Source organism: Melopsittacus undulatus, chromosome 5, assembly GCF_012275295.1.
Source record: "Melopsittacus undulatus isolate bMelUnd1 chromosome 5, bMelUnd1.mat.Z, whole genome shotgun sequence".
Taxonomy (NCBI): domain Eukaryota; kingdom Metazoa; phylum Chordata; class Aves; order Psittaciformes; family Psittaculidae; genus Melopsittacus; species Melopsittacus undulatus.
The window spans coordinates 46,271,634-46,295,172 of NC_047531.1; the positions used below are offsets into that span (position 1 = coordinate 46,271,634).

Genomic DNA, 23,539 nt, shown 5'->3' on the forward strand with positions numbered 1-23,539 from the left:
AAAAAGCAGACCTCTCCAAATCACCGCCCTCCTATGCCATATCAGCATTTGTGCTTCTGCAGTTCCTGGAGGAAAGGAGTTGGATGAGGACCCCACCACCTGCTCTGCCACACTGACACATCCTTTCCTACCGCTGCTCCAGGCAGCAGTAAGAGGTCCCAAGAAGACACAGGGGAGTAGTGTCATAAGTAGGACAAACTTCTACAGATGGGTGCAGGCCAAAGCTAGCACAGCTGAGGGCTATTCCCTTATTCCATGCCCCACTAGGTTTACCTAGCACAGCAGCTCAAGGCTGCCGAAGGCCAGCCATGGGTGCTTAGCTTAGGGTGTGAGAGTTAATAAACCCAGTTTACTCAGGAAGAGCAATGAGTCAGTCTAGACCTTGAGAGTGGGTGACTTTGTCTAAGGGACCCTTCCACTCTCCCCCTCAGTCACATCTAGCCCCATTGTTTGCCCCAAGCCTCTCCTTGGGCTTTTTACCTCCTGCCTCCTAGGCTTCTGACCCTCACCCTTCTCTCCATCCATGTCTTTAAGGCTGGCACAATGTCACTCACATATGGCTGGCTACCCTCCTTCCCTCACCCCTCCAGCAAAGTGACCAACCCACATGGACTTGCAGTATGAAACAGATTAGACTGAGACTGGCTAGGACAAAACTTATTTATTGAATGATATTTCTGTATCTTTGCAATGAAGGGGTCAGAGAAAAGTTATTCCCAGCTGAGGGACTGCAGTGTGAAGTCCCCTTGTGTATCAAAGTAGTCAAAGACAGCGAGACCAAGCCGGTTTGGGAATGTGAACTGGTGGCCTGGCAGGTGGACTGTCACATCATTTGGGTTGATGCTGAAAGTGATCTGCAAGACAAATGGAAAAGTCAAAGAAAGCTTCTGCCAAGACACCCTCAAGCTTTTCCCCTCCCAGTGTTACTGTGCCACCCTCCATTTTGCAGGGTGAACATGCTCAGCAGCATAACCTGCTCTTCAGCAGCAGGACTGTTATTCTGGTCTCCCAAGAGATGCCTATTCACTGCTCTGTTCAATAATAACATCCCTTTGAGCTAGGTGGAGCTTGCACCTTTGATCCCCACCCTCTGTCCCTGCTCAAAGCCCTGAGTGGTGGCACTGGCCACACAGGAGAAGCCAGCCACCTCCTATACAGGGAGTCCCTGCAGTTGGGTGCCCTGTGCCAAGCACTCTTCCTTCACCATGTCATGTACAGAGAGCGCATCCCAGGCCTCACCTCTGCAATGCCCCCCTTCTGGAAAGGGAAGACAGTCTCCCTCTGCTCTGTCCCCCACTCTTCCACCTTCTTTGAGTTGCACACGATGGTGTTCACATCACCATGTGCATCAAAACGAGGGTTGAAGTGAAGGCCAAGGTGGGTAGCATCCTTCCCCAGATTCATCACAAAGCTGCAGAGAAAGAAGACATCAATACTGCTTTAATCAACACTGTGGTAGCATGTTGCTCATCACCATGAACATCTCCGAGTCTGCTGCTTTACTAGCTGAGGATAACCAAAGAGAAACCCTTTGCTGAACTGCACAGCTTCCCCAAGAAGATGGTTCTGTGCCAGTAAGGGGTACTGTCCTCTCCTGGGGTGATAGCTCCACAGTGCCATCCCTGGGAAAGGCATCAGTTGGTTTCCATGAAGCTTTTAAAAAGAGAAAGGTTCAGTACTCAGAGCCCTGAACACGGAGTTACCCTGCACCCAAACCAGCTCCCAAGAAGACAGTTGCTTTCCACTATTTCCTCTCAGGCCCAAACAGTTAGCTGGCTCTGCATCCTGCCTGGCAGCCACTGCCTTCTCCCCACCCTGCAGGCAGCTGTCACAATTACTATGTCATTAGCCATCCCAAAGCATCTGCAAGGGCAGCAGGAAGAAGCAGATTCCCAGCCCAGTGTCCACCTTGGCCCCAGGCCTCTTACCCAGGTGAGAAGAGACATTATTTGGCAAGAGAACACCCAGGAGGCTTCACTCTGATGCTAACATGCTTCAAAGGCACTGGGAAGAGCTGGGACATGTTTCCTGGAATACTGCTAGTGCTGGTACAGCACCTACAGGCTCCACCTTACCCACCAAAGGACTTCACCAGCCACAGACCTGCACAAGGGCTGGGGCTGCTGTGGAGCTTTCCCAAGTGCCTTGATCCCTGCACATTTAGGGATGCTTCCTTCCCCATTAGCATCTAAGAAGCATTTTCTCTGGGTGAAACTGAACGTCAACACCCTGAGATGCCCTGCTGCAACATACAGCCTTCCCATCTGTACCATAAGCTGTGGCTGAGAGCACCTGTGGAGCCAGAGCACCCAAGACCTCCCAGCCATTTGGGTGATGCAAGGCACTGTAAATGTGTTCCTGCTCCTGGGACATCTTCATGCAGGGGAGAGGATGTGGCTGTGGGGATGCAACTGTACCAAATCAGACACACGAAGCTTCCGTTTCCTTTACCCTGCTCTACAGAGGATATGGTCTGTGCCAGTGTATGCAGCTGGAGCTTCACATCTGCTTTGGCTTAGCCCCTTGGCTGTACAGTGCATCTGCAAAGTGCATTAGGCAGTGACTCACTGCAAACCACTGGTAATGTTAACCCCTTCCAAAGCTGCTCCTTGCCTACCCAAGGGAGGGATTCCTTTTGTCCCCAGCCAGCAGAAGACAGCTCAGTGTGGTGCCTCTACAGCACAGCTTACCTCTTGGCATTTGGAGCAATTTTCCCCTTGACGGTGAGGCGCTGGCCGGGCTTGAGACCCAAGTTGGTGCACACTGGTCCCTAGGGAACATTGAGGCAGAGACATCAGCTCAGTACCTGCTGGCTCACTTGCTCCCAACTTGGCATCTCTCCTTGCTGCCTTGCAAGTGCATTGCTTTGGACCACTGGAGAGACAGGGAAGCTCCCTTCCCCTAGGGCACTGCACCAGTGACATCCCATAGACATGTGCCCAATTTCCCAACCTTCCTCCTGCTGCTGTCATTAGCTTATCTGTATTTCACAGCAGTAAAGCCTAAGTAACTGCAAGCTCCCATCACACCCACCCTGCTACAAATGCACCTGTGTGCCTTGTGGGCCTCATCATCCCACACAAGGACAGAGCCTCCACTCCCTTCCCTAGCTTGGATTTGAACTTCAAGCCTTGCCCATGTTCAGGGGCTCAGACACTTTGCTCTCCAGCTTCCAAGAGCTGGAGTTTTTTCTGTAGGCTCAGCATTTGCAAGAGCATTCTCCTGCTCCATGTGCACACCTTTCCCCACCTTCTCTCTAGGAGAATTAAGATACCCTGGCAAACCCCTATGTAGTCATTTGCTATCACAACAGAGGCAAGACCCCAGTACAACTGAGAATGCTTCCCCCATCCCACTTTAATAAATAAGTCTGCACTTGGGACACTCCCTGGTGAATCACCCCCTGTTTAATGAAAGATTAATTAATCAAAGGAGTGCAATCGCTCTTCTGACACAACCGCCTACCTGGCGGGCCTTGGCACTTACAGAACGGCACTTCTGTAGAGCACATTATTCTTATAAGAAAGGACAGTAAAGACTCAATGACTCAGTAAAACCTCGGCCAGGAAGCAAGCAGTAAGACTGCCCAGAGAAGATGCTTAGAGAGCAATAAGCATTACTGCAACAACTTCCCCAGAGCAAAGCTGCTGCAAAACAAGTTACCCCAGCTTGAGAGCCAACCCCCCCACGTTACTCCTAAAGGGGTCCTGCAAGGAAAAAGAACCATGTCTGCCAGAAGAAGAAATCGCAGCCACCTCTGTGCAATGGATGCAGCAGGCACCCAGCTCTAGCAGACCTGCTGACACAGGGGCTAAGGAGGATAGCACAAGTACCATCGCACCAAGCCAACACAGCACATTCCCCCTCTGTGAAGCACCACCTGCAGCAGAGCTGCCCCAGCCCTTCCTCTACTCACACAAGACATGGTACTGCTCTGCAGGGTAATGCTCCTCTTCACCAAGGTGCAACAGTCCCAGGCAAGTAAGTGTAGGGGCTCCACCCTTGTCTTTAAATAGATGGAGAGCTCAGTTGTCCCAGCCCTTCTCCATCCCAGGCACCAATCACACTGGAGAAAGGGTGGGAGGGCTTTGTTTTGGAGGGAGGGAAGGAGGACCTAATAGGCAGAGCTGCCTCCTCCCTGTCCTCACCCAGGCTCCTTTCCAGGATCCCAAACCCAAGCCTTCCAAGCAGGCTGCTGGCCGCTCCAGGAGGCGATCCAGCTGTGTGTGGCCATGAAGCCAATGGAAAATAGTTTTACAATGAGTGTTTTACTATCCAAGGCTTTTATCCCACATGGAAAACAGTCAGATGGATCTGAGACTTGGCGGGAAGGGCCTGCGAGGAGGGCTGGGCTCTTCAGCTCCAGCTAAATCAGGAGCAGGAGAAATAGCGCTGTGCACATAGAAACTCTTTGTGGTGCAGGTGAAGCCCCAGGAACAGAGGAGTGAAGCTGGATCCAGGGTCATGAGGCTGTGCGTAGCTGCTCACCCAGCCCTTGCTGCTCACTCTTGTAGGTACAGGAACCAGAGAAGGGAACATAGTCCTTATTTTGCAGAACCCCTAGGTGCCCTCAAATCCATGCAGTTCATATTGGCTGTAGGCACAGCAAGCCAAGAGGAAGCTGTCTTGGATGGGTGGGGAGGAATTATCCAGGAAAGCTTAGTGCCTGGCTCTTGTGTAGCCCCAGGGTAGCCTGGGCACAGCTGGGGGCTGAGGAACAAGGGGATGGGGGCAAAACTATCACAGTAACCCATAGGATCTATAATGTCTTTTATCTGCCTCCATGTTCTCTTTATGGCAAACATGATTCACTCTGGGTGAAAGGATTCCTTTGGAAAAAGTTACCCAATTACTACATGGCTCAACTGTAATTAGGCTGAAAGAGGAGGGAAAAAATTCAGGCACCAGGCCAAGCTTGTGGCTTAAAGCTCTCCTTGTCTTGCATATTTGTCTCTAAATCACAAGACTGTGATTTCCTTAAGGGGCCCAGAACTGAAACTCACTGAAGCACTTTCTTCTTCCCTTTCTGTGGGGCCCATCAGTTCCCCTGCTGCTGAGGATGTGATGGTCCCCAGCCATCTTACCCCTGTCAAGCACAACCCCAGAGGCTGTCACTCCTGGGTATTCCCCATCGATGCCAGCAGACCCTCCTGCCTGGAGCTGGGGAGGGCATGGACAGGCTCCAGCCTTTGGCCAGGTTGCTGATCACTCCATGACACAGGGGGCTGGAACAAAGGCCAAAGCGGGCTTCTCTGCTCTGCCGTGGGTGCTCCTTTCTCCCTTTGGAAACCTGCCTCAGGGTTCAGCCCTTGAGCCTGATTCTTTCCATGTGTTGTGGGATGCAGACAAGTGCTCCATACTAACAGGAGAAAAATGAACTAGAGACAGCTTCTTCTCTGCTCGGGATATGTGTGTAATTAAATCAATTCCTTTTCAATCTAAAGTTTTGTGAGACTAAGCCCTTTAAAGGACCCCAAGGTCCTTATCTCCAAGCAGATAAGCTGCTGCTGGAGCCACGGTCTAGCTGGTTGCAGGAGCCAGTCTGTGATACCCTTGAGGCCCTTCTTGTTCCCTTGAAAGAATGTTGGATGGGGAAAGAAAGTGTGTAAACATTTGCTCACTGGGAACTGGAGATGGGGAATGCCATCTAAGATGTATGGGGTGGGTTCTGCGTTTCCTGCAGTGCTTCTGGCAGCTGGGCACTGTAACCCAGCCTTAGTAACCCAGCTCCTTGAGTCATGCCTGTCCAAATGTTGCTGCAAAGATTAGAGACCAACTCATGGATAACGAGGGAGGGGATACCACCCCAGAGGAGACAATGGAAGGGCTGTTCACATCAAGCAAATTCAGCCTTCAGACTTGAGTCCACCTCAGACAGACTGTGTTTCTGTGATGGAAGTCCAGGTGTCTTTGCTGGCTTTCAAGGAGCCTTGGATTAAATGGCATTTGCATGACAGGCTAATAGCATGGGCAAGGGGACCTTGGGGTGTCTCATTGTCTGTAGGCCATGGGCTAGCTCTGTCACTATAATGTCATGTCTCCCTTCCTACCTTTGGGTTAGAGGTGATGTGATTGGGATCTAAAGGTCCAGCATGAGCATCCTTACAAGGTAAGGCTGAATTTGGGAGAGGGAAGGTCCCTGCTCACCCTGATGGTGGAGGAAGGTACCTCCTTCAGCACACTGATGATGTAGAGGTGATTGCCCATTGTTTTTGGGAGCCATGTGGTGTAGGAAGAGCCACTGTGGGTTGAGGACAGAGCCAGGCTGGCTAGAGCTCACAGTTCTCACCTCCTGTCACCATATCCCTTACCAGCGTGTGGCTGGTCAGCCAGCTAGGGGGTGTGCCAGCAGTTTATCAGCCATCCAATTTGTAAAGGATGGACCTGAGGAAGATGAGGACAGATCATAGCAGATCTCAGTGACACGGGCTTATCCCACTATATGGGAACTCATTGGTGGGATAGGGCTTTTCTCCTCTGCCTCTCCAGTCAAGCTATTCCTCACCAGGAGAGCTCTCCTGCATCCCATTGCAAATCCTTACTTTGTATTAGAGGAAGATCTACTTATCTGCATCGTACCTTGTGAAGCAGAAGATATTTGCCCAAGCCAAAGGGAGTGACTGGTCCTGGTGCTGTTGCTGCAAACAGTGCCCTTGGCCATGCCAAACTCTTGGCCAGAGGCAGCTGCGGATGTGGAGAAGGGAGTAGTGTCTGTGGCATATTACTTCAGCAGTGTCTCGTCTCTGGTTATGAGGGTGAGCCGCTGGTGTTTGCATTGCACCTGCTTTCTCCAAATTGGGATTGTGTGTCCTTGGACAAGATGGGGCCAGGAGAAGAGCGTGTACAAGAGCCTGCTGCCATGATGGGGCAGACCAAGTTCACAACAAGCACGTGTGTGCAAGACCAGAAATCACAGCAAAGACCCCACCAACTGTGTCCCATGCTAGGGGTTATGCATCCCAATCAGGTCCTGACCCTTGTACTTCTGCTGTGGCCCATGCTTCAGCAACAGGCTCCTGGAGCTGCCCTCTTGCTAGCCTTTCCTTACACAATGTCCCTGTCTGCTCACTCCATGCTGGAAAGGGCGAATTGGTCTTGTATGGTGAGAAATACCAGCCAGCCCTCAAAGAGTTTCTGCTGCCTTTGAGGCCTGAGGGCATCCCTTGATGCTGGCTGTGACCAGTCATTCCCATAGAAGGGACTGGACATCCACATCTGTAGCTAGAGTTGCTCATGATCTTCATTGTAGCTCTCCTCCCAGGGCCTCAGCCTTCTTCCCTGACACCCCTTGACATTCTCCTTGACACCCAAAGAGCCCATGCTGATCTCTCCATGCTGAGATGGCACAGTTTCTTAAGCTCCCAGCTTTCCTCATGGGCATCCCCACCCCTCCCAACCTCCAAGCTGCAATTCAGCTTAGGTTGAAGAGAGAAACATGATTGCCGAGTGTGAGTTTCATCACTGAGATTAGCTTTGATTTAGGGCCTGCCTTCTGGTCTAGCTGATAGGCACTGGTATGGCTCAGCATACCCAGACTGGTCCTGCATGCTGAGCACTGGAGTCTAGCTACTTCAGGTTGTGAGGCTGAACTGAGCTGCTGGGTGGCTCTAACCAAGGTGGTTTGGCAACTGCCAAAGAAATAGCCAAGTCAGGCAAGTGTATGAAGCAAAAGAGGGAAGATCTGCCTCAAGTCTGCTTGTGAGGGATGCAGTGATAGATGGGGCATCCCATGTCATGACCTTGGAAAGGGCTTGGTTGAAAAACCTGTGGACTACGTGACCAAAGTCCACCTGTGTACATTGCTCTCCAGCTGGCAGAATTTCAGCTGCAATTACTCCTTCTGTGATTTGCAACATCTTTCCACTGGGAGAGTGTCTTTGTACCTGTTCAGCCACTTCATGTTATGTGGGCTGTGGTATTTTAAATTCAGGATTAGGTGCGCTAAACTCAGATTTATTATCTCGTGGACACAGAGCCTCACATCAGGAATGAGCCACAGCAGGATCTCCCAAGCTTCGCCTGCTGAAACGTTTCCAACCACATCCAATTTCCTGGATTAGAAGCCGACTGTGAGGCTCCAGCTCCTGCTGACTCCAGAATCTCTGCTTTCATTAAACCAGTATGGAAATAAGTTCCCCAGTAGTGAAGATAATCCTGCAAATGTTATCAAAGGGTACCTGCACAAGGTGAATTATCCAGGTGAGCCTGAAGTTACAGCTTGGGGAAGCGGGAATGACTCCTGCTCATGCTAATAACACTGGGATGTGTTAGACACACCTCCAAGTGTACCCCAGCAGCTACTCCCCACCTCCTATCCTGCACTTCTGGCTGCTCACATTGGGCTCCATCTCATCTCTGGGGTCCAAACCCTCCACAGGCTTGGTGTGGAAGGGAGTGCTCCTAGTCTGTCAGATGGGGTAGCATCCTGACAGGCTGGGAGGGCAAGGAGGGAGCCACGGGCAGCTTGGATCAGCCTGTGTCAGACCATGGAGTTCGGGGCACAAGCCTTTCAAGTGCTGTTCTGCCGTGTAACCACAGCAAGAAGCCACCTTCTAATCTAGGTTAGCTCCACCATCTGGGTGATAGCAGGAGGACTCCTTGCCTGACGGTGCTAGAAATACTGACAGCACAGCAAAAACATGCCAAGCCTTCGGTTAACTTGGACATGAAGGATCCTGACTGTGAGGCTGGAGCAGCAGAGTTAGCAGATCTGTAATCCCAGCCAGGCAGTGGCTGCTCAGGAAGGCTTCAGGCCATTTGCACCTCAGTTTAAGGGCACTTGGCCCAGGGTGGCACAGCAGGGGTGAATCAAAGAGGGCCTGATGCTTCTTGGTTTTGACACAGGGAGGTTGCTCGCAGTGACACAGCCTGGACTGGGTGGCTGCTGCAAATAGAGTATTGCCAAGAGCTGCAAATGAAGGTGAAGAAAAGGCTTGCAGCAGGTCAGGCAATCACTGCTGAACCAAAGTGGGACAGCATGCCAGAGCTGGGAGGTGAATGGAGTGAGGCTTAAAAGGTCCTGTAGGTAAAATACAATTAGGGACCTTGTAGAACTGTGCCACACAGTTTGAAACCAGTAGTATTTTTCTCATTTAAGGAAAATGGTAAATCAGCTTCTGACTGGTGGTATGGATTTCCAATCTTCTTTAAATAATTCAAATTGGAGAAATAGAAAGGAAAACAGAAGGGAAAATCAACTGGGGTGCAGTGTGCATTGTTCAGGCTGTGCAAGCACTGCAGGCAAGGCTTCAGACCTAACCTTTAAGAAATGAGAAGTTTCAAAAGCAGAGCTGTAAATGCTGGCTATAGAGGGGAAAGCATTGCCACTAATGGTAATGACTTCCAGGGGGCCTGCAACACAAGCCCAGTGCCATCACTGCAGGAGAGGAAGGAAATATTGTGCTAAAAGATGATGCTAAGACTATTCCTGTGCTGATTGCTTAATGCTGGGTGTTCAAGGGCAAGGAAATGCAGCTCAGTGCGAGAGAGTCGGACGTTTTGGCACTGATGTGCTGAAGCAAGAGAGCTGCAGGCTATTGGCTGACTGTGGCCACTGGCTCTGCACTGCTGTAATGCCCATACTGGTGTCTTTGCAGTGCCTTAGAAACCTGCTATTTGCTGAACCTATTTCAAGCCTAGAAATGACCTGCTGAGGCAAATTCTTTGTCTGAGGTTGTTGTCTGTCAAAGTGACTTTTGAGATGCACTGGGCAGAGGTTTGTTTGCTGTATTTAATATGCAGGCTGTAAGTGGATGCTGTGTTTGAACATGTTACAGCAACCCAGAAACCCAGCTCTTCCAAGAAACAGTGCTCAAGAGAAGTATGCTCGTGGAATACAGGCACGTTTTCCTGCAACACCCTTGAGACCGAAACTCAGCCACATGCCATTTTTCAGCGAGTAATGTGTATAAAACCCAGTGTGGAATGATGATCCTGAAGAAAAGGGTTGCCTTGAATAGGCTTTGCTGGCAGGGATGACAAAGAAGCCTGAAAACACCTTTTTTTTCTGTGCACACAAAGTGGTACCTAGGGTGTGGGCTGTGATGTTGGTCTCCACACAGGGCAGAAACAGCATCAGAGCTGTTCAGGATGCAAGGCCAGCAGGGAGCCTGGAGCACATCAGGTTTTTCTCACCAAGATGTACCCTGCATGGGCCATTGCATCTGCTTTAGGAAACGCTTTTGCTGCAGCCAGCCCACAAGCCAGCATCAGGGGCACATCTCGTGCTTGGAGAGATTCCAAAGCACATGGGACCACAAAGCATCAGCACAGCCAAGATGAAGCCAAGGCAGGCAAAAGGCCAACTTGGCCTTTCTGAGGGGCAATGGGGCCCTTCCAGGCAGCAAGAGCTGGAGAGAAGAGGGTTGCCTTGGACACACATGCACTGCCCTTCCTTGGGGTCCTGTGGATCATCTTTCCCCAACAGGGATGCATCCTCCTGGCCCCAGAGCCAGCACAGCCAGGACTCTCCCCCACTGCATGACCAGGGACTCCCAAGAACACCCAAAATTCTCTTGGGGGTTTCAGTACCATATGGCATCCCTCACTTGGTGCCCCAGACAGTAAGGCAGTACTGGGCCCTGTTAGGCAGCTGCTACCTGCCACCCTACAGCCTGCTGGAACAATTACCTCTCACTAGTAAACTGTCTGTTATCTGCTGGCATCTGCTGCTTAAATAGGAAGGTGTTTCAGCAGGGCTTGGCACCCTCCTTTCCCCGAGGCTCGTACTATTTGGGGAGAAAAAGCACAGGGCGCTCCTCTCCGATGCAATCTCAGATGGGAGGCAGTGGAAAGCACTGGGATGCGTCATCCCCTGCAGCACTGCTAGCTCCCACCCGCTTGCAAGGGGCACAGGAACCCTCTGGGGCTGGTGGTCCCGTGCACATCCCTGGATAGCTCCTTTTGCAAGCAGGTCTTTCTGAGGAAGCCCTCTGCAGAGGCATCTTGACCCCTGCCAGCAAGCATGTCCATCCATCATTATGTCTCCAGCAAGAGAGCAGGTGCTAAAAGCACCCCACTGACCCCAAAGCTGGGCTTTTCCTGCTTGCAGGGCTTGGGAAGAGCCAAGCTGACACAGTTCAGGTGTCAGCTGTCCACACCTCGTGGCAAAAGGTAGGTTCCACACTTGGGATCTCCTTGGCTCCCTCCTCCACATCTGATGCTGGGGCAGGTCCACAACAGTGCCTGTTGGGGTGGTAATATAGGCCATTTCATCGGGATCATAAGCTCACACTCCCCCAGCACTGGCAGCACAGACATCATCTGCCTCTCTTCTGCCCTGTGCTCCAGGGCTGGGCTCCTCAGTGTTTCCCAAGCAAAGAACATCTCAATTGTCTGGAAGAAAGCCAAGGACCAGCTCACATCCCAGCAGAACTGGGTGGCTTGGGAGAAGGGAGGGAAGCATGCTGATCCACTTAGCACCAAAACAAACAACATGGCTTTGTTCTACGGGATCATAGTCTTGCCCTTGCTATGACAGCCATTGAGGCTGAGCATTGACGAACTCCTGACTTTGGTTGGATGGGTTGATCTTGACATATCAACTGATTGCCTGGCCGTGTGCATGGAGGGGGGGAGTTCTACTGTGGAACAGCTTTGAGGGTCTTAAGGTCCATCCTATGATTCCATGATTTTAGGAAGCATTTTTGGTCTATGGGCAACTGGTTGAGGGACATTTTTGTATGAAGTAGAATCACAGATGGTGTTGATTAGACACAATATCAGCTTCTGCTTAGCCTCCTTCATAGCAGGAGCCTGAGGGAAGGAGGATGTACACTCGTAGAATCCATGCAGCAGCGATTTGGTGACAAGCGCTGCTCACATGAGCATGAAACCTGCTCTTCTCTCCCAGCATGAAGTTAAAGGAGAGTCAATGTACCTGATACACCCCATAAGTAGCCAGTTTGTGGGGCATGCATCACACAGCAGCTTTGTGCTGTCTGTTCAGCCCTCAGTAGGCTCATCAGGTATACTGTGAGGCCAAGGGCTGCTGCACTGGTGGGAAGTACAATAGACACATCTCTGTGGACACAATGAGGCAGAAGCATCAAGAAGCCAAAGTGGGACCCCTGCAATACTCCCTCTTGGATAAACGTGAAGAGGGATGTTTATCACTTCCTCTTCGCTCCAGCTACTGATCATGGTAACTGAACCTGCCTGACTTCCCCTCTTGCCCCAGACCCTGGGCTGGTGACCGTGTTCTGGACATCACACTGATATGGCTCACATAGTGTCCCCTGTGCCCCTGGCACTGGAGGACTTCATGGCCTAAAGTCCTACAGTCTAAGACTTTTCTTGGGCAGGATGGGTTAGCTTCAGGAATCCTGGACACCTGAGAGGTACCAGCCTCCAGGCCCTTGGACACTTGCTCCAGAAGCGGATGGGAGCTGGGACACAATTTCCATTCCCACCAAAGCAAACAGGGAAAAACAGGGAGGTTCACCTGGTCTCTGCACTGGCTAAATTTAGTCAGTCAGGTTCAAACTGCAATATAACTCACCTCCTCCCGTTCAAAGAGATGATGGGGATCCTCAAGTCAAACCCATGATAAGGAGGCAACCTTGGATTGAAAGCCATGTCCCTACAGGGTCTGCTGTTGTGTGAACTTGCCCGAGCAGGTCCCAGCCCTAAGCCAAGCTCTGGTTGAGGCATCCCCAACCCAGGCAGGGTGAGAATGCTGAGCTTGTTTCCCTGTCTCTGCCACCTGAGAGCTCCTGGAAGGAGCAAGCCAAGGTTGGAGTGGTGGAAGCTTGGAGCTGGGCAGCCCCAAGAGAAGGCCACTTCTTTAGAGCTCAGTTTTGGCACCCTATGGGGTGCCTGCCAGCCCAGAGGCACATGGAGAGGTCCAGGAATGGGGACCATTTGAGTGCCCAGTTGGTGTCTGTTCAGGACAAGCTGTCAGGGAGGGAAGGCTCCCTGGGCAAGGAGGCATCAGCCGTGACTTTCCTGGAGAGAAACAAGCAGAGGGGAAAAGCCCCATCCCTGCCCAAACGCACCCCTTCTTAACAATAGCACTGTCAGCAAGGACTTGTGCTGCCTACAGGGCTTCCCGCGGCCCTCGGGGACTTCTCTAGCCCCTGACAAGAGGCAGGGAGACATGCCATTCTGACACTGCATCCCACTATAGGAACAAAGGCGTTTGTCTCTCTTTGTGGTGGTCTGTTTATATGGGGGAGAGGGAAGGGAAAACAGCATCGAGCAGAACAGGGCCTTGCCCCATGTGGTGCTTTATCTGGCTGCCATGGGGGTGTCAGCTCAGCTTTGTGGGCAGGGGAGGTTTTACCTGCTGAACAAGTCAAGGAGGACCTGCACCAGTGCAGGAGGCAAGGCAGTGGCTGGGAGAAGGACCCATCAGGGTTGATGGGGCAGGCCAGATCTACAAGTGGACAGGACCACTTCTCCAGCCATGATAGTCTGAGAGCAAAAAGGGTGACCAAAACTACACAGCAGCCTGCCCAATACTGTGAAGGGAATCAGCCTTCCCTAGCTGGCTCCCCACTGGTGATAAGAGGTTACCCCACTTGGCCCAGGCACTCAGCGCGCCTTCCCTAGGAGCTGGTCCCCTCTCCAAATGGCCCAGAGAGTCTCTTGGCTTGGATGCCATAGAGGAAACAGGGCTGCTGCTCTCCTCTCCTGCTTCTGCCTTGCTGAAGGCTGCAGTGGAAGGGCTGCCTGCACCACCTCCCACCATCCTCAACACTCCCAGCTGGTGGGCGAAGGTGCTCCTGAACTTGCTCAACAGGTAGAACCTTCCTACCTTGTGAAGTCTCTCCCTGCCTTTATGACTGCCTGCTTCCGAGCCAAGGATGCCTTTTTGGCAGCTCCAGGAGTGGGACCGGCTGGGTGTGGAGCACTGTTTTTCTCCAGGTTTTTATTACTTGTTTGGTTTCTCATAGTGCCTCAGCTGGCCATCCTTCAAACTCTTCATCACTTCATCACTATCTGCTCTCTTCCTTCCACAGCCCTGCGTGGACCCCATGCATGGCAGGGAAACCACAGCCAAAACACCCATTACTGAGCCTTGCTACAGCCTCTACATAGACTGGGCCATGTAGCATCCTTGTGGGTTGGGAAGGAGATGGGGACTCGTGCAGAATCTTTGCTGCTGCTGCTGTTCCTGCTCTCTGGCTGCACTGGGAACCTTTCACACCAGTGCCAACAATATCTTTTGCTGGGCAATGGGGCTGAGCCTCCCACCCTGGTGCCAGAACACCCTGCCACATGCTCTAGGCTACCTGTTCCCTCTGTGTTGGGATTGCTGCTTGCCTGAAGGGACCCCTAAGGGCAAGAGAACCTCTCTGGGTCCAGGCAGGACCCTCCAAGGAGCGCCATCTCTGTCCTTGCTGCTCAGACCCTCCAAGCACAGGCCTGGGGCTGAATCAGAGAGGGAAGGAGCAGAGAGCCCAGCACTGATGTTCATCTCCAGATGTGTGGGGCAGCCCTCTGGCAGGGCAGGGTACTGTGCTAGAGGAACCAGGTCTCACTGAGCATCAGCCATCATCTCTTCTTGTGCTGTGCAATGTCCACCAGGCTGAGGCTTCCTGAAGAACACCTCCTCAAGTTCCCAAGACCAGCCAGGGAAGTCCTGGAGCTTCCAATAGACTACACTCTGTCCTTTGGGAGCAGCAAACATCTTGCTCCTGAGCCCCTTGGCCTGAGCAAAGTCAGGAACTGCGCTGCACTGTTTCGCTCAGTGCAATGGGGCTGGAAAGGGTGGCTTTGGGGTTGTCAAACCCTTGGCCAGGAGGAGAGGCAGGCCAGGTTGCTGCAACTTCTTGGTTAGGTTGGATGCAGCTGTGTGGGGCTGTGGGATGCTGGAGGAGCAGCTGTGAGGTGTCCTGACTGTCTGCTCCCAAAGCTCCCCTGGCCTGTTGGGCACATAAAGGGATTTGGGATGAAGGTAGGTTGCTGTTCCTATAAGGCGCTAGCTGGCATGTGAAGGAGATGGCTTGCAGAAAGACTTTATCTCTCCATACAGAGAAAACTAACCCTGAGAAGCCATCAGACTCCATGTTTTGGGACACAGGAATGGGGGACAAAAAGGGAAATGTAATTTAGCCCTAGAGAAAAAGCTTAGTGGAAGATAGGGATGAAACCTTGTCCCCCCTCCTCCTTCCAACCTAACAATAGGCAGCCCTGCTGGAGGAAACCTAACCCCTCCACATATATACCTATAGGGTTATCACGATTTCGGTCAGGCCAGCCTTAAAGCAGTGAAACTGAGAGGCTGGGCTCTGCGCTGCTATTCCCAGAAGCAAAGCGGGTGAGAATGCTTGGCCATATTGTGAGCTGGCCATCCCTTTCACAGGCAGGAACAAACAGGATGCTCTGTGGGAGAAGCAAACAGCAGCACCCTCTGGGCAGGGGCAAGAGCTGCTGGGAATGGGGTGGCCCAGTTTGCTGGGCACGTGCTTGTCCTTCTCATGGGACACTGGCAAACGGCTCAGAAAAGCTGCTGCTTGGGGGTTTTTGGCCTGGCATTGGGTCTGCCCAAGACGGAACAATGTCCCTGTGTGTCTGCAGGGCTCCCCTCTGAGTGCCCAGGGAAAGGTGTCCCAGCCCTGCAGAACCCCAGCGCTGTGCCAGGGTGTGGGTACATGCAGTGGGCAGGGAAGGATGAATCCCAGGGGAAGGCGGACAACAGGACATGACTGCAGTCCGTAGCCAAGATTTTGTGGTTTGGTTCTTAAGTCTCTGGGTGTGTTCCTAAAGATGAGATGCTCTCGGGTCCCGCCAAGAGGCTGAAACGTGAAATGCGCTGCTATTCTTCGTTTCTTTCTTAATGCAGTGGTGTTCGGTGTCCCCAGCTGTGCCTGCACACTTCTGGCAACACCAAGACATTCACTAAGGAAAACCATCCAGCTCTAGCACCATGAACTAGGCCCCAGCAGCACCAGCTCAGCTAATGGGAGCATAGGTTTAGGTGTGTGGCATGAGAGGCAGAGTCAGAGCTGGCCTGGCCAGAGGGAGAGAAGATGGTTGGTGAGCAAGTGGTGCCTTGGAAATGAGAATGGGCATCCTGAGACCTCTCAAGGCATCTCTTCCCGGGGGATGCACTATACTGTGCTGCTCCTGTCCCCATGATCTGGGAGAGGAGGATGCTCTCTTACCCCTCCTTTTTGGTACCACAACACCCTCTCCAGCTCTGGGTCCCTCCATCACCCCCCAGAGCAGTTTTGAGTGGATGTCTGCAGCATGCTGGCACACCAGCCATTATCACAGCAGAGCTGGGTGCCTGGGGGAATCCCTGCTGCTCCCCAGCACCCAGAAAGATGGCTCCCACTGCTGGTAGCATCTCAAGGTGACACAAGCTGCAGGTGCACTCTTCTGGTCTCTTCTGTGTGCAACCAGGACAAGCACCGACAGGCCCCAGCTCTCCAGCACGCCTTTGCCCAGTGGTGTGTTTAGCTGTGCCCATAGAGGAGCACACAGCTCCCCCTCTGCACTGCACCGGGCTGCCAAGCCTGGCTTTGCTGCTGGCCATGTCTGCTGGCCGTTTGACCGCAGTGCTGGCTGTCCCCAGGCTGGGCACAGCAGGGTGGCAACCTTGCTGGTGTGAGCGTCTGCGGCCTCCTCCTGTTGGAACATTACCCCTTGAGGGCAAATCAGATGGGCACCAGCACATGAGCTGGGCTGAAGATGAGGGCTGCTGTTACAACAGCAAGTGCATGTACGTGCAGCTCCCCAGCATCATGCAGCCACAGTCCAAGGTGCCCTCCTTCCCCCTGCCCAGCCAGACCTCCAGAGGGTAATGGACACTGCCCCAGCTGTGCTGTGAAATCTGACTGCTCAGCCAACATGGGTCAAGAACTGCCCTCCATGTGGCTCTGGAAATGGGCACTGCACATGGATTTGGGATTGCTGAATCCCTTAGAAGGGGTGGCTCATTGTGGATGGCCCTTTTCCCCATCCTGCTGCTGCAGACTTCAGGTCTGATTCACAGAGATTTAGACACCTGAAACTGCTGCTAAGGGCTTTATAGGAGTGCCTGAACAGATTAGGTTCTCCTTCGCTTTGACTTGCATAGGCAATGGAACATGCTGCTGGCCTGGAAAACAGAAAATATGACTTCTGTAGCAATGCAGCCGATGGAGCAGTGAGTAGGGTGTCTGGTGTTCATGAAGGGACAATGAAGAACCACATAAGACAGCTATTGAAGTGAGGGTGATGCGCAGACTAGAAAATATATATCTATAGCATTGAAACTATAGGGTGTAGTTGGAATGCTAAGAGCAACTGGAAGTATAATGGAAGATGCCAAGCAACAGCGCAGCGCAGCCCAGCACAGAAGGAGCTGATTAAGTGTGCACAAAAGGGAGCTGTGACTTGGACGCAGACTGCAGGGCTGTCAGCCACATGGTGTGTCTTTTGCTTTCCAGGACACAACCTTGTGCTCACCAGCAAGCAGGCTCTCTTGAGCAGAGATGGTTGCGTGACCAAGCTGCTGCCGACCAGAGCTGTGGGGGGAAGCAAGGATGAGCTGTGATGAGAAACAGCTCCAGAGCAGTGAACTGCACCCGTGGGGTGGCTGGCTGCACCCAGGGTGCCAGCAGGAGTTAGGGACCCTGTGGTGTCAGCAACAGCCAGCAGAAGAAGCTGAAGCCCAAAGAGCAGCCAAGATTGTCTGTGGCTATAAATCTGGCTTTTTGGCACTTGGGAAAGGGACTTGTTCAACAGCTTGGAGGAATGCAAGTTTTGAATGTGTGAAGGGACAGAACTTCATGCTCTTTTCCCAGCCAGCTGCCATTTGTCAACCCATATTTCTGTGACTCACATCAGTTAGGATGACACCCCATCCCATCCCTTTCCATCCCACTCTCCGGCCTTCAGCTGTTATCTTCTGCCTGGCAGAGCTCCCTCTCTTGTGGTGAAAGCATTCCTGTCACTGAGCATCACACCGATGAGAAAATAACCCAGTGCTTTTTTTCAGCACCAGCTTATGTTGGTTTTAGAGATCTATGGAGCAGCTCTGACGTGAAACTTACCACTTATTCCTTCCTACTGGGACAGACAGACAGACAGGAGACACGGTCAACAGCAAAAGTAAGGTCTGCTGGAAAGCAGCTTCAGCTGCACTTCTTTCTATGCAGTTGCATTTTTATATCTTACCATGCATAGCACTGAGGCCTCTTGGTATCACCAGGCTGGTCTTGGTGGGATGGATGGTGATGAGAATGCACAGCTCACACTGATTGTATAAAGGAGCTGACAGGCAGTAGAGCACTGGTAGTTGCAGTAGAAAGGAACAAGGAAAGAGGCCATTTGACATGAATATTATGAAATGAAAGAAAAATCTGGTGTCAGTTCACTGTGGCTGGCATGATGGGAACACGAGGCAGAAGCCTCCTACTCTACATTCATTTTCAGCCTTGAGAACAACAGTGTGGGAGAGGGGAGGATGAGAGCCCTAGACAGATGTCTAATTAGACATTAGAGTTGTCTAACTTATTGCACCTGGCACAGCATCCAAGTTCAAGAGACAAGGAGCAGGTAAGGATTACTCTTTGTAGGTGCTTTACTCTTCTACATTGCAGGACATTGGTGGGGCAGGAGGAGGAAATATGGGTAGTGAACAGGATGTCTCTGCATTGCTGAGCTTGGAGGTTTGCTGCCAGAATAAACCCCAAGGTAACTCACAGGCTCCTCTTCCAGGGAGTGATATCGCTTCCTAAGTCACTACAGAGACAGGTTTTCCTGCTGTTGTTTCGCGTCCCACTGCTGGAGACACTGTTCTGGAAAGCTTACAACACACCTAATGCAGTAATGACAGAGTTTTGTATTGCATCAGCAAGTAGCACCAGGGGTTCTATCTCAGCTCCTGCCACTTAAAAGATGTGCCAGCTGGGCCCATGTGTTACTTGCAATGACTGACCATGTCCATCCCTTGATCGGCCTGAGGAACAAGCATAACCTGGTAGGAAGGACTGTTCTGCTTTCCCCAGCTCATCAGCAAGTGACAAGTGACCTTTGGGATGAGGAAGACCACTTCTATAGAAAGCTCTCTAGAGCATCCTTACCATCAGTCTGCCTGAACAGGCAACTGGGAAGCAGCAGTTCTAAAACCTGCACCAACAGGTAGATTTCCAGCAACATTGGCTCAAGGGCATTCAGAGTTGTGTGTGGCCAAACAGGAGTCCAACGCAGTGTGGGATTGCTCAATGACACAGGTCCTTTCACCCCTGAAATTATTAAGGGAAGGCAACTAATGAGACTGGTGGATTACAAAGCAGTGAACATAGGGAAGCCCTGTCTAGACACAGCCTATGCTCTCCACTGAAAGAGTATGGCCACCTTAGATCATGGGACGTGTCAATCTCCAGGTTTCCAAGGCTGTGGCAGGCATGTGGTCCCCTTGTACTGGAGTGCTGAATGGGGGCACATTGTGATTCTTCACACCTCCATTCCCAAACTCTGCAAGGGCACAAACAGGGACTGGCACTGCTCCACACTGCTCCTAGGCTCTGATCAAGGCTACTTAACAGGTAGGCCATGAAAGGACACCAAATCAGGAACATCTCCTTTTTGTGAGGGAAGGGCACCTTGTGCCAGGGCCACAATCATTGTTGTCCCTGCAGGTGGGAAATCTCTAATCTACAGCCCACTGAGACTCAATTTCCTTTTGCAACCACGCTGTGGGAATAAACTCCTTGCACACAGGCAGTGGTCATACAATAGCAGAACGCACCTGGAGGAAACAGAAACTGCATCTGAGTTGTTTCAGGTTACCTGAAACAGGTCAACTAGGGAAGCAGTTCTTGCCCCCCGAATTTTGACTGGGTCCCCCTTTCTGTGCAGCTCCTGAGGGATCCAGGCTGGAGGTTCAGCAAAGGCTGGTGAGCAGAAAGGCTGGCACAGGGCTTTGAGCAATGTGACTGACAATGTTGTCCATTTAAAGGACTGATTTCACCCGTAACAAGTGAAGAGAGCACCTCTGTGCTCAGCAATATCCTGTTTACAGAATGGAAGCTGCTAGGTGCTGGAGCTGCACATCTAGCAAGCTAAATCACGGGGCAGAACAACCTGGATCATTGCAGGCTACCCTGTGACCTGGGAATGTTTCTGGCATCACGTTTCCCTTGTCTCCATGCTGAAGGCACACAGAGCTAACGGTGCTTTGCTGTTGTGATATACTGGAGCTACAAAGACCAGGATAACTCTCTAAGTTGGTGGAGTTCTTAATGGCTTTTAATAGCTCTCAGCAGGTTCAGCTGTTCAGTACCTCGCAGGGATTATACAGACTGCCAAGATAGCCTGTCTGCCAGGAGCACTTCCAAGACATTATCCACACAAAATTCCCAGGCAGGCAGAGCCCAACAACACAGCGGCAGCTCCGGGATGTGCACAGCCATGCAAGCGTCCTGGGTTGCCTGGTGAGGTGGTTGGGCTCAGAGTTCATAGAGCAAATGAGTCAGCAATAAGGAACGAAGAAATAGGTATGGCATGAGGATGGCAAAGGGGTACCTGAAAGCCCATGTTACAGAGTGGAGGGGTAAGGAGTGAGGAGAAGGAAGCTGTGCTGCAGATGAGGGACTTCTCCCCACACGCTGCTGCTTCCCAGGGCAGGCAGCAGCAGGCTGCTCCTCCTCGCCTCCTCCTGCTGCGGGACAGGGTGGCGCCAGAGCCGCCTGCCTTGGCAAAGGGGGACTCCCACATCAGGTTAGGCAAGTATCGGGCAGGTTACTGGGATCATGATCCTCTTTGGAGGCACTTTCCCATGCAAGAAAACCTCTTGCCAGTCCCAACACCTTCCAGATCCTCCCAGTTCTCTTACCATGCCATGTGGCTGAGCACTAGCAGCTTCCCAGCCAGGATGATCATTAGTTCCTCATAGTAAAGGCATCTGCTCACCGATTAATATCTTTGTGTCCATTTGTTGTTTTCCTGAAGTGTCAGTTGCTTGATCAGCTTGATAAACTATGATGAAACGTCTGGCTTGGTAGGTGAGGGGAGAGCAGCGGACAACTGCTACCCTGACTTCAAGTAAGGTCTTTGACACTGTCCCCTATAATATCCTCATAGAGAAGACAATGGAAGTATGGGCTGTGGGAGGAAACATTGGGGTGGACTGAAAAGTGGCTGAAGAGCTGTGCCCAGATGATGGTAATCAGTGGCACAAAGCCTAGACGGAGGCCAGTAACGAGTGGTGTCTCTCAGGGGTCAATACTGGGTCTGATCCTCTTTAGCATCTTCATTGATTATCTGGATGATGAGGAGGAGTATATCCTCAGCAAGTTTGCTGATGACACAAAACTGGGAGGAGTGGCTGATACACCAGAGGGTCGTGCTGCCATTCAGAGGGACTCTTAACAGGCTGGAGAAATGGGCTGGCAGGAGCCTCATAGTGTTCATAGTGAGAACTGTGAAGGAATAATCTAGGGGTAAGTCTATGGAAGGGTCACAAAGATGAGTAAGGAACTGAAGCATCTCTTCTATGAGGACACACTGAGAGCTGGGACTGGATAAGAGAAGGCTCTGGGGGACCTTGTCAATGTATGTAAATATCTAAGGGGAAGGTGCAAAGAAGATGGAACCAGGTTCTTCCCAGTGGTGCCCAGGAACAGGATCATAGGCATTGAATACAAGCTGCAATAAAAGAGGCTCCCTCTAGACATCAGGAAATACTTTATTACTGTGAGGGTGACTGAGCACTGGCCTAGCTACTCAGAGAGTTTGTGTTGTTGAGTATCTTCATCCTTGGAGAGAGCCAAACACTGTCTGGACATGGACCTGGGCTGCTGCTGCAGGAAGCACTGCTTGAGCAGGGGGCTGGACCAGATGACCTCCAGAGGTCCCTTCCAACCTCAACCATTCTGTGATTCTGTGCAAGGGAATAATGTGGAATGCTTGAGAAGGAACATAGGAAGCACCTATGAGAAAGAAAACCTACTTGGCTGCCTCGCCATTTGGGATCCAAAGGATGAACTCCAAAATCTCTTTGGAGAGAGCCTGAACATGGGCTGTAACGCTCAGATGAGTTTCTGGGTTCCCTTCTGTTTCTGGTGTGCCAGCCTGGGAGACCATAGCCTCCAACCTCTTGAGTGCTGGCTGAGAGAGCTGGAAAGAATGGAACATTCATCCTTGAGTACCTTAGAAAAAAGAGGGAATCTCCTGGGGATGCTCTTGCTGTGCACTGTCTCCTCTGTACACACTTGCTTAACCAACTCAGTCTATCCTGAGCTGTACTGAGCATTCCCATCTGTGGCCACAAGTCAACAACAGGGCTCCGAGTTTCAGCCTGATATAAGATCTGAGAGCTCTGAAAAATAAATCAGGGTCTGAGTTTCTCTAGTTCAGCAGCCAGGGTTAGCAGACACATTAGGTCTCAATCTTGCTCTGGCTGATGATGCAAGTGTTGGTCAGACATTCATTAAGAGAGCACCAGTGCTCTGGTTGTCTAATTGAAGATAGGACAGACAAAAAGGAGAGAAAGTTGCACATGAAGGGACTGATTAACATAAAGGGCAGTCTTTCAAGAGCTTTTTGGGTCAGCTTTTGTTTTAGAGGGCTGTTTCCTAAGTTACTGGGGAGTTGGGGGAGAAGACTCTCAGTAGCTGGAATTGTCCTAGGGCCAGTAAGTTGCATCTAATTCTACCATGAGCTGACACAGCACTAATGTACACTGAGATCAGTTCTTGAACTCACAAGCTGACCTCTCAAGGAGATGTGACGCTTGGTCACTATCAACAGCTGTTAAAGGGGTCTGACAGAAAAACGGGAGGATGTGGCTCCCATATGAAGAAGGGAGGCAAAATGCATTCCCAAGCTGTTTCCTCCTTCCTGCCTGGGATCACAACCAAACCCAGGATGAGGACACAAAGGATGGCAATCTACAGCCCAGTAAGGGTTACTTGCAGGGGTACAGCAACACTCCCATCTCCTTCTCTCAAAGTTTAGTGTACTTTAGAAGGGCCACAGCAAGACCTGATTTAGACAGTTCTCAGCCTTCTGCAAGCTACATGACAGAGGTGGCACCTCACCCCTGCTCTAGTGGAGCTGGACACCACTGTGCAGGGCCACATAGGGTCCTCCTGATTAGCACTGGGCACACTTGAGGCACAGCACAAGAACTCACCATTCCCCAGCAAGCAATCACCCATGCTATGAACTGGGTGGCAAAGATCACCTCACTTGCTGCTCCAATATGCCTGACCAGACCCCATGCCCTATCCCATAGCCCCACCAGCCACCTCCACCCTCCACTCCAGTTCCAGATCCCAGTAGAGAGCAGCAAAGAGCAGCTTGAATATGCTGTCCACAAAACACGGTCCACCTCTCTTGCAGACTCAGCAGCACCCCCTTGAGTGAGTCTTGCCACATCCTCATTTTCGAGGGCTCAAAGATACCTAAAGCTATTATCACCTTGATGAGACCACAAACGATTACAGGAGATTATTTCCAGCCCACGCTCACACTTTATTATATACAGAGACACGGTGAGTGTAAGGACATTAACATGGGACGTGGACAGTAAAGGAGGCTCAAAGGCACTGCCTCCTGTCCCCTTGGTGCAACCAGTCAGCATACTTCATACAAATAATAC

The 23,539-nt window shown here is 51.5% G+C and overlaps 1 protein-coding gene across 1 annotated transcript; it reads right to left on the bottom strand.

Annotated features, from left to right (window-relative positions):
• Nucleotides 1-646: 646 nt before the first annotated feature.
• On the bottom strand, nt 647-4,018 carry LGALS1 (galectin 1). Its single transcript, XM_005150367.2, has 4 exons — nt 3,917-4,018; nt 2,691-2,770; nt 1,240-1,411; nt 647-854 (listed from the first exon to the last, which is right to left on the bottom strand). The coding sequence occupies exons 1-4, from the start codon at nt 3,923-3,925 to the stop codon at nt 711-713; spliced, it is 405 nt and encodes a 134-aa protein (XP_005150424.1). The 5' UTR covers nt 3,926-4,018; the 3' UTR covers nt 647-710.
• Nucleotides 4,019-23,539: the final 19,521 nt, after the last annotated feature.

Coding starts and splice junctions, on each gene's coding strand:
- LGALS1 (XM_005150367.2), bottom strand. Junction 1,412..2,690: donor ATTGCTCCAAATGCCAAGAG/GTAAGCTGTGCT, acceptor CTTTCTCTGCAG/CTTTGTGATGAATCTGGGGA. Junction 855..1,239: donor AGAAGGGGGGCATTGCAGAG/GTGAGGCCTGGG, acceptor TTTGTCTTGCAG/ATCACTTTCAGCATCAACCC.